This window comes from Carcharodon carcharias, chromosome 2, assembly GCF_017639515.1.
Source record: "Carcharodon carcharias isolate sCarCar2 chromosome 2, sCarCar2.pri, whole genome shotgun sequence".
Taxonomy (NCBI): Eukaryota; Metazoa; Chordata; class Chondrichthyes; order Lamniformes; family Lamnidae; genus Carcharodon; species Carcharodon carcharias.
In genome coordinates this window covers 136,587,039-136,597,535 of record NC_054468.1, presented here as the reverse complement: position 1 = coordinate 136,597,535, position 10,497 = coordinate 136,587,039, and the positions used below count along the sequence as shown (strand labels likewise).

The 10,497-nt window shown below is 44.6% G+C and overlaps 1 protein-coding gene across 2 annotated transcripts in view; it reads right to left on the bottom strand.

Annotated features, from left to right (window-relative positions):
- Positions 1–1,557: 1,557 nt before the first annotated feature.
- mgme1 (mitochondrial genome maintenance exonuclease 1) overlaps positions 1,558–10,497 on the bottom strand; it is a 40,457-nt gene continuing 31,517 nt past the window's right edge. For both annotated transcript variants that reach the window (XM_041203761.1, XM_041203753.1), the window contains 2 exons: positions 10,118–10,250; positions 1,558–1,760 (listed from right to left, as the gene is read on the bottom strand). In XM_041203761.1, coding sequence (XP_041059695.1) covers positions 1,614–1,760; positions 10,118–10,250 — 280 coding nt within the window. In that variant the 3' untranslated portion in view covers positions 1,558–1,613. The remainder of the gene's footprint in view (positions 1,761–10,117; positions 10,251–10,497) is intronic.

The window sequence follows — 10,497 nt, the reverse complement described above, 5'->3', positions numbered from 1 at the left end:
TGAATGGAATGGGGTCAGGGCAGGCATAAGACTGAAAAGTACTAAGTAAACTGTAACAGAAGGGTAGCATGGTGCACCACATTACAGTAACTCACAGGAAAGCACAATGAATCCCATGCGGTGAGTTCTACTTGACTGGGTTATTAAGTGGAAGCAATCAATGAGGCACCGCTCTAGTGACAGAAAGTGACACCAGTGAACTAGAGCTACTCTTAACATCCTTCCATTCCAGAGCACTGTCAGAAGAGGATGTGTTCCTTTCTCATACAGGGAACACATGGTGTATTCATGGTGCAGAGGCCAAGGGGAAAAGTGGATTTCACCTAGCTTGTGCCACTCTCAATAGCACATCCTCACAAATATGCTAGTTTGTAATGTTCAGGGAGAAGGACACTGGGACAAAGGTGCCAAGATCTGTCACTGAGCAACAACTAGTGAAATAAAGATCCATTTTAAGTGAACCAGATTCAAAATTGCTATAATTTCATCTCAGAGTGCAGAGAGAAAACTGTTAAAAGTCATTTTAAAAAATGACACAAACATCTAACATTAGGATCGCTGTTATAAGAACGTCAACTTGTCGCTTTGGCATGAAAAATAGGGGTTTCTGTACTTATGAGCTCATAGAGGTAGTATTACTACGCGATCACTTGGTGGCACTGTGTCATAGGTTACTGGAAAAGTTTGCTGTCTCAGCAAGCAAGTGTGAGCAGCAGTTCATCTCAATCGTTCATATATTTATTAAATATACACTACTTGCTTCTGGTGAAAAATCTATTGTACAGTGTGGGTAAATGGGTGCTTCAAATGTTTGGTAAACAAAGAAATGGAAAGATGCACTTGTTCCATTTAACAAGAGGCAGTCGTTAAAACACTGTACACTCCAGGCAGCTAAAACATGTCTGGGATGGTTGAAAGTGCTGCTTTACAACTACATAATTACAAATGCTAATTCTTTACATTTTTTTCATTTACACAGGGCAGATTTTTCACTGAGTGGGAGGGGAGACATCAAATTACAGGTCTCCTTGCTTCAGTCCGTCGTATTTATTTCAATTCTTTGTTGTTTTGACAACAGGTAATTTTGGTGGAGCTCCACCGGGAGCAGTAACTGTGACGTAGATGAGACTTGCATTCTTACATATCTCCAACGCCATCAGGAAGTCTTAGCCTTTGCAGTTACTGGCATCCAAGGGTAGGGTGCTATAAACAATTCCAGATTTCCATTGTTTGTTATTTGTAACATCGTAAATGGATATAAAACATTATATATGTATTATATGGCATCGTTCATGTTCGCAGGACAGCTCAAGAGTGCTTAACAGCTAATTAAGCACTTTGAAGTGTAATCACTTCATGACACAGCAGCTAATTTGCACACGGTAACATTCCACAAACAACATGATAAATGACTAGAAAATATTGAAAACTTGTTTACAATTTTACTTCAACATCAGAAATCTTCGTCTTATCCGCCAAGGTCAAAGCAGTGATTAAAATCTGCACGCCAGAAGAACACCCAAAGATTATATGATGCCGCCAGGGGTTTTTGGAATCTACCCAGTGTATTTTCCTGCAGTGTTCTTTTAGCCACCAGACTCTTCGCAAGCTGGTCACATGGAAGCACCTGACTTCTCCTTGTATTTCTCCAGTCGAAGCAGCCATTTCTTCCAGCAGGTGAGGAACAGTTCGCAGTCCATGAAATGAGCGTGTGCAGGTGAGCCATCTTTGTAAGCCACCACAATCAGCCCCCGTTCAACCTGCCAGATTCAAAAATGCTCCATCACTTCTGTTCCAAAATGAGGTACAACTCGAACCGTGACAGCGCAAATAAAGGCATCCTTTTTTAAAAAAAATAATTGCGAAGAAATTATTTTATAAAAGTCCCCCAACAGTTGCAACCCATTTGCCAGGTTAGTAAATTATGCAATATCACAGCACAGAACAGTATTGAGGGAATGCTGCATTGTCGAAGGTGCCATCTGTAAGTTGAAACAATAAACCAAGGTCTTTTTGTCCTCTCAGATGAGCATAAAAGATTCCACAGCACAACTTAGAAGAGATGGGGAGTTCTCCCATGTGTCCTGATTAATATTTATCCCTAAATCAACATCACTAAAACACATTAACTTGCCATTAACATAATGCTGATACCTGTTTTTCCCCCCATTCACACAAATGAACTATTTGCTCCATCAACTGTGTGCTGTCCAGGTGAGTTCCTTCATGCGTCAACTAATTTAACCCAACATATGTCTTTTTTGAAAACTACTATCTATTTCCCTTTAAAATATAGTTTGTTGGAAGAGCCCATAACAGATCATAGCACAGAATTCCACATTCTAGTCACCTTCTGTGGACAGACATATTATTCCTACTTTTTCCTTTAATAATTACCTTAAAATTTTTGGCTCTTGTTATCGTGACGCTGACTCTGGAAACTATCCATCTCTCTTTGCGAAATCATGAGTCTTCAGAATTGTGAAGTTCTCTCCATCTCCTTTGCTTGAATGGACAAAAATTGCTAACTTCTCGACTTGCACTTCACAACTGTAGCTCCTCATTGCCAGCAACATCCAGATGAGCCAACACTTTTCCATGCCTATTACAGGTGCCCAAATCCTGGATAATAGTTCAATGTGGCCCCAACGTCAAAAAATTGTTGCTCAAGTTCAAAATCATCCTTACTTTGTATTCCATGTCTCCAAGCAGAAAGCCAAAAATCGCATTTTTAATATTCTTAACTACTTGTGCTATCAACTTTAATGACCAGTATATCTGAACGAGGTTATTCTGTTGCTCAATCATATTTTCAAATATTGGAGAGCACGTATTTTCTTTCACCCTTTGTACCAGTGCAAAAGATAAAGAAAGACTTGCACTTATATAGTACTTTTCATGACCTCAGATGCCTCAAAGTGCTTTACAGCCAATGAAGAGCTTATGAAGTATAGTCACTTGTAAAGTAGGATATGCAGCAGCCAAACTACAGATAATGTGCTCCCAAAAAAATCAATGTAATAATAGCAGCAACGTATATTTACTGAGATAAAAACAAAAAAACTGCGGATGCTGGAAATCCAAAACAAAAACAGAATCACCTGGAAAAACTCAGCAGGTCTGGCAGCATCGGCGGAGAAGAAAAGAGTTGACGTTTCGAGTCCTCATGACCCTTCGACAGAACTTGAGTTCGAGTCCAAGAAAGAGTTGAAATATAAGCTGGTTTAAGGTGTGTGTGTGTGGGGGGCGGAGAGATAGAGATAGAGAGAGAGAGAGAGAGAGAGAGGTGGGGGGGGTGGGGTGTGGTTTTAGGGACAAACAAGCAGTGATAGAAGCAGATCATCAAAAGATGTCAACGACAATAGTACAATAGAACACATAGGTGTTAAAGTTAAAGTTGGTGATATTATCTAAACGAATGTGCTAATTAAGAATGGATGGTAGGGCACTCAAGGTATAGCTCTAGTGGGGGTTTTTTTTTATATAATGGAAATAGGTGGGAAAAGGAAAATCTTTATAATTTATTGGAAAAAAAAAGGAAGGGGGAAACAGAAAGGGGGTGAGGATGGGGGAGGGAGCTCACGACCTAAAGTTGTTGAATTCAATATTCAGTCCGGAAGGCTGTAAAGTCCCTAGTCGGAAGATGAGGTGTTGTTCCTCCAGTTTACATTGGGCTTCACTGGAACAATGCAGCAAGCCAAGGACAGACATGTGGGCAAGAGAGCAGGGTGGAGTGTTAAAATGGCAAGCGACAGGGAGGTTTGGGTCATTCTTGTGGACAGACCGCAGGTGTTCTGCAAAGCGGTCGCCCAGTTTACGTTTGGTCTCTCCAATGTAGAGGAGACCACATTGGGAGCAACGAATGCAGTAGACTAAATTGGGGGAAATGCAAGTGAAATGCTGCTTCACTTGAAAGGAGTGTTTGGATCCTTGGACGGTGAGGAGAGAGGAAGTGAAGGGGCAGGTGTTGCATCTTTTGCGTGGGCATGGGGTGGTGCCATAGGAGGGGGTGATGGAGGAGTGGACCAGGGTGTCCCGGAGGGAGCGATCCCTACGGAATGCCGATAAGGGGGGTGAAGGGAAGATGTGTTTGGTGGTGGCATCATGCTGGAGTTGGCGGAAATGGCGGAGGATGATCCTTTGAATGCGGAGGCTGGTGGGGTGATAAGTGAGGACAAGGGGGACCCTAACATGTTTCTGGCTGGGAGGAGAAGGCGTGAGGGCGGATGCGCGGGAGATGGGCCGGACACGGTTGAGGGCCCTGTCAACGACCGTGGGTGGAAAACCTCGGTTAAGGAAGAAGGCCATGTCAGAGGAACTGTTTTTGAAGGTAGCATCATCGGAACAGATGCAATGGAGGCGAAGGAACTGAGAGAATGGGATGGAGTCCTTACAGGAAGCGGGGTATTAGGAGCTGTAGTCGAGGTAGCTGTGGGAGTCGGTGGGTTTGTAATGGATATTGGTGGACAGTCTATCACCAGAGATTGAGACAGAGAGGTCAAGGAAGGGAAGGGAAGTGTCAGAGATGGACATCGTGAAAACGATGGAGGGGTGGAGATTGGAAGCAAAATTAATAAATTTTTCCAAGTCCCGACAAGAGCATGAAGCAGCACTGAAGTAATCATCGATGTACCGGAGAAAGAGTTGTGGAAGGGGGCCGGAGTAGGACTGCAACAAGGAATGTTCCACATACCCCATAAAGAGACAGGCATAGCTGGGGCCCATGCGGGTACCCATAGCCACACCTTTTATTTGGAGGAAGTGAGAGGAGTTGAAGGAGAAATTGTTCAGCGTGAGAACAAGTTCAGCCAGACGGAGGAGAGTAGTGGTGGATGGGGATTGTTCGGGCCTCTGTTCGAGGAAGAAGCTAAGGGCCCTCAGACCATCCTGGTGGGGGATGGAGGTGTAGAGGGATTGGACGTCCATGGTGAAGAGGAAGTGGTTGGGGCCAGGGAACTGGAAATTGTTGATGTGACGTAAGGTGTCAGAGGAATCACGGATGTAGGTGGGAAGGGACTGGACAAGGGGAGAGAGAAGGGAGTCAAGATAATGAGAAATGAGTTCTGTGGGGCAGGAGCAAGCTGAGACGATCGGTCTACCGGGGCAGTTCTGTTTGTGGATTTTGGGTAGGAGATAGAAGCAGGCCGTCCGAGGTTGGGCGACTATCAGGTTGGAAGCTGTGGGAGGGAGATCCCCAGAGGAGATGAGGTCAGTGACAGTCCTGGAAACAATGGCTTGATGTTCAATGGTGGGGTCATGGTCCAGGGAGAGGTAGGAGGAAGTGTCTGTGAGTTGACGCTCAGCCTCCGCGAGGTAGAGGTCAGTGCGCCAGACAACAACAGCACCACCCTTGTCAGCAGGTTTGATGACAACGTGAGGGTTGGACCTGAGAGAATGGAGTGCAGTAAGTTCAGAGAGAGACAGGTTAGAATGGGTGAGAGGAGCAGAGAAATTGAGACGACTAATGTCGCGCCGACAGTTCTCAATGAAAAGATCGAGAAACCCCCTCCTGTGGCACCACCCCATGCCCACGCAAAAGATGCAACACCTGCCCCTTCACTTCCTCTCTCCTCACCGTCCAAGGATCCAAACACTCCTTTCAAGTGAAGCAGCATTTCACTTGCATTTCCCCCAACTTAGTCTACTGCATTCGTTGCTCCCAATGTGGTCTCCTCTACATTGGAGAGACCAAACGTAAACTGGGCGACCGCTTTGCAGAACACCTGCAGTCTGTCCGCAAGAATGACCCAAACCTCCCTGTCGCTTGCCATTTTAACACTCCACCCTACTCTCTTGCCCACATGTCTGTCCTTGGCTTGCTGCATTGTTCCAGTGAAGCCCAACGTAAACTGGAGGAACAACACCTCATCTTCCGACTAGGGACTTTACAGCCTTCCGGACTGAATATTGAATTCAACAACTTTAGGTCGTGAGCTCCCTCCCCCATCCTCACCCCCTTTCTGTTTCCCCCTTCCTTTTTTTTCCAATAAATTATAAAGATTTTCCTTTTCCCACCTATTTCCATTATATAAAAAAAAAATCCCCACTAGAGCTATACCTTGAGTGCCCTACCATCCATTCTTAATTAGCACATTCGTTTAGATAATATCACCAACTTTAACTTTAACACCTATGTGTTCTATTGTACTATTGTCGTTGACATCTTTTGATGATCTGCTTCTATCACTGCTTGTTTGTCCCTAAAACCACACCACCCCCCCCCACCTCTCTGTCTCTCTATCTCTCCGCCCCCCACACACACACACCTTAAACCAGCTTATATTTCAACTCTTTCTTGGACTCGAACTCAAGTTCTGTCGAAGGGTCATGAGGACTCGAAACTCAACTCTTCTTCTCCGCCGATGCTGCCAGACCTGCTGAGTTTTTCCAGGTAATTCTGTTTTTGTTTACGTATATTTACTGAGCACCTTTACAGTAATGAAACATCCCAAGGTGCTTCAGAGGAGTCTATAATGTAAAATATCACATAAGGCGATATTAGGGCAGAAGACCCAAAAATTGGGCAAAGTAACATCTAAAAGGAAGTAAGAGAACTAAAGTTGTAGAGGTATAGGGAAGGAATTCCATAGCTTAGGGCCAAGGCAGTTGAAGACAAGGCCACTCATGTCAGAGCAATTAAAATCGGTAATGCTCCAGAGGCTGGAATTAGAGGAATGCAGAGACCTCAGAGGGTTGTAGGACTGGAGGAGATTGCAAAGATAGGGAGGAGTGAAGCCAGAGAGCAATTTGCAAACAAGGATGAGAATTTAAAAATTGCATTGTTGCTTGACTAAGAACCAATGCAGGTTGGTGAGAGAAGGGGTGAACCCTTAAATAGGTGAACAGTGTGAGTAGGGACAAGGAAAGCAATACTTTGGATCACCTCAAGTTTATGGAGGATAGAATGTGGGATACCAGCCTGGAATGAGTCAGAATAGTCATGCCTGGAGGTAAAAAAAAATGCATGAATTAGGGTTTCATCAGCAGTTGAGTTGAGACAGGGCAAAGTTGAGTAATGATATGGAAGTGGAAAAGGTCTTAGTGATGGCCTGGGATGTGTTCAGAAGCTTATCTCGGGGTCAAATATGACACCAACGTTGTGAACAGTCTGCCAGTTACCAGGAAGAGGGTTGGAGTCCATAGCTAGGAAATGGAGTTTGGAGCAGGGATGAAGACAATGCTTCAGTCTTCCAAATATTTAACTGGAGGAAATTTCTGCTCTATCAGTACTGGATGCTGGATAAGTAATCTGACAATTTAACAGCAGTGAGGGAATTGAGAGAGGTGGTAGTGTGGTACAGCTGGGAAAACTAAAGCTTTTGGATGATGTACCAATGGGCAGCATGTAGTGAGAAATAGGGCAGGCCAATGACTGATTCTTGGGGGACACCCCAGGTAATGGTGTGGGAGCAGGAGGAGAATTCATTGCAACCAATACTGTGGCTACATTTAAACAGATAAGGAAGGAACCAAGCGACAGCAGTCCCAGCCAGCTAGATGACAGTACAGAGCAGTGGGAGGAGAATGGTGTGGTCAACCATGTCAAAGATAGGAGAAAGGTCGAGGGGGGATAATTTACCTTTGTAATGAGCTGGGGAGTGGGACTGACTGGAATGCCCCTCGGAGAACTGGCATGGACTTGATGGGCCAAATAGCCTCCTACATTGCTGTAAATGACTCTATGACAGTCACATTGATGTCATTTATCACTTTGGTAAGAGCCATTTTGGTACTGTGGCAGAGGTGAAAAATTGATTGGAGGGGCTCAACTTTCAGGCTTGGGCTGATAAGTGGCAAGTAACATTTGTGCCACACAAGTGCCAGGCAATGACCATCTTCAATAAGAGAATCTAACTATCTCCTCATGACATTCAATGGCATTACCACTGTTCGTACACTGGTACACTAGGTATACTGTGGTTGTAACCTATACCACATGGACTGCAGCAGCTCAAGAGAGCAGCTCACCACTAACTTCTCAAGGGCAATTAAGGATAGGCAATAAATGCTGGCCCTGCCAGCGACACACACATCCCAAGAACGAATTTTTTAAAAATTGGGCAGGGGGGGGAGGCAGTTACCATTGACCAGAAACTGAATTGGACCAGCTATATAAATACCGTGGCTACAAGAGCAGGTCAGAGGTTGGGAATTCTGCAGCAAGTAACTTACCTCCCTGACTCCCCAAAGCCTGTCCACCATCTACAAGGCACAAGTCAGGTGTGTGATAGAATATTCTCCACTTGCCTGGATGAGTGCAGCTCCAACAACACTCGAAGCTCCACGCTATCCAGGACAATGCAGCTTGCTTGGTCGACACCCCAACACTGCCTTAAATACTTACGCTGTCCACAGTGGCAGCTATGTGTACCATATACAAGATGCACTACTTCAACTCATAGCCTCCTCTGACAGCACCATCCAAACCCGTGACCTCTACCATCTAGAAGGGCAAGGGCAGCAGTCGCATGGGCACACCATCATCTGAAAGTGCTCCTCCAAGCCACACACCATACTGACTTGGAAATATATCGCCGTTCCTTCACTGTCACTGGGTCAAAATCCTGGAACTACCTTCCTAACAGCACTGTGGGTGTACCTACACCTCAGACTGCAGCAGTTCAAGAACGCAGCTCACCACCACCTTTTCAAGGGCATTTAGGGATTGGCAATAAATGCTGGCCAAGACAGCAATGCCCACATCTGTGAAAGAATAAATAATAAGTACAAAAAAATTCAAACATGGAAAGGGAAAGGAATTTGGAAGGCAACAACACATTTGGACAGGACAGGGAGGTTGGAGATGTGGTGATAGTTTGCAAAGACATTAGGGTCAAGGGTTTTTTTTTTAAAAAAAGAGAGGAATGATGATGGCAGAAGACAGAACTGTTAACAATATTGGCTAACATGGGGACCAGGAGGAGAAGCCAATGGTCAGCACTTTAATGGGAATAGGGTCAAGGGAGCAGGAGGTGGGTTTCATGAACAAGATGAGCTTGGAGAGGATGTGGGGGAGATAGGAGAGAAACTGAGAAATATACACGTTTAAGGCAAGGGCGAGGAGCAGTATTAAAGGAAATTTAGCCAGGCGTGTTAATGGAAGGAAGGGAAGTGGCAGAGGCAGCCGATCAGATGGTCTTGATCTTTGTGACGAAGAAGTCCATGAGCTCTTTACACTTGTTGGATGTGAGGGTGAAGGAGACAGGGCAGAGGGATGTTTGCAGTAAAGAAAAAAAGCGGGAAGTTACTTTTACATTCCCTTGGACTTAAGGGAGCAGAGTTGAGGGCTGGACTAAGACTAGGGGGAACAGCCAGGGTATGAGAGAATAATGGTTTTATTGGGGACTTGGATAACAAAAGGTGCAGGTGATGTAGTAGCTGCAGAAATGTTGTAGTGAATGGAGGGCCAAAGGCTAGATTGTTGGGACTTTGAAAGTGTAGTTATAAGTCAACTGGGGAATCATAATTTTCCAGGGGCAGATACAGGAAAAGGTAGGGCTGGGGTGAGGAAGGGAGATGTGGGTCTAGAGCAATAAAAAGAAGTGATGAGAGATGGCCTTATCTATGATTGATACGATAGGAACAGCAAAACCACATAAGATGGCAAGGTCAAAGGATTGGCTGTCAATATGGGCTGGGTGTTTACAGTGAGTGAGTGTTTATGGGAGGATGATTATGGGAAATGAATGCAAAGAAGAAAGTATGAGGAGTTGAGCTGGAGGTTGAAATCACCAAGAATGAAAAGTTGTTCAGTGCAGAGGCTGAAGGATGAAAGCAGTGAAGATATCTCAAAGAAAAAATTTTATTGTACTTGTGTAATGACCAGATAATCTGTTTCAATGGTGTTGGTAGTGGAATAAATATCGAGCAGAACACCAGGAAAACTCCCCTGCTCTTCTTCCAGAGCACTATAGGGTCTTTTACCTTCTGACAGGACAGACAGGGCCTCGATTTAAAATTTCATTTGAAAAGCAGCACCTTGCCAATACAGCAGTCCCTCAGTACTGCATTGTCATCCTACATTTCCAGAGTGGGACTAGAACCAACAATCGTCCGACTGAGGGGTGAGAGTTCTACCACTCAGCTGTGGCTGACATCCAATGAAAGGTTTACTGACCTGAAAGTTATAGTTGTCATCATGGTTCAGGGCACCAGCATATGCTGCTACCTGGAGTGGGTTATCAAAGGTGTTTCGAAAATAAGGCTTTGGTTTCTCAGAGGTTTTCCAATCAATTACACACAACTTGCTCCTGCACCAAATAAGTAAATGAAAGCATCAGTCAAATTTTCCACTGCTCACCACTGTGCTCATACAGAGGAATTTGCCAACCAGTACTAATCCTTGAAAATTCCAGTCAACCAAACTATTTAAAAAGAAAAGCAGCTTTTTCAGTTGGTAGAGCCAACATAGATCACCAGTCTTAGGTTCAATTATCTGCCTCTACTGAGTTAGCAAATAATTGTTAGGGCACCAGCAGGGTTGCTACAATTGTCTTT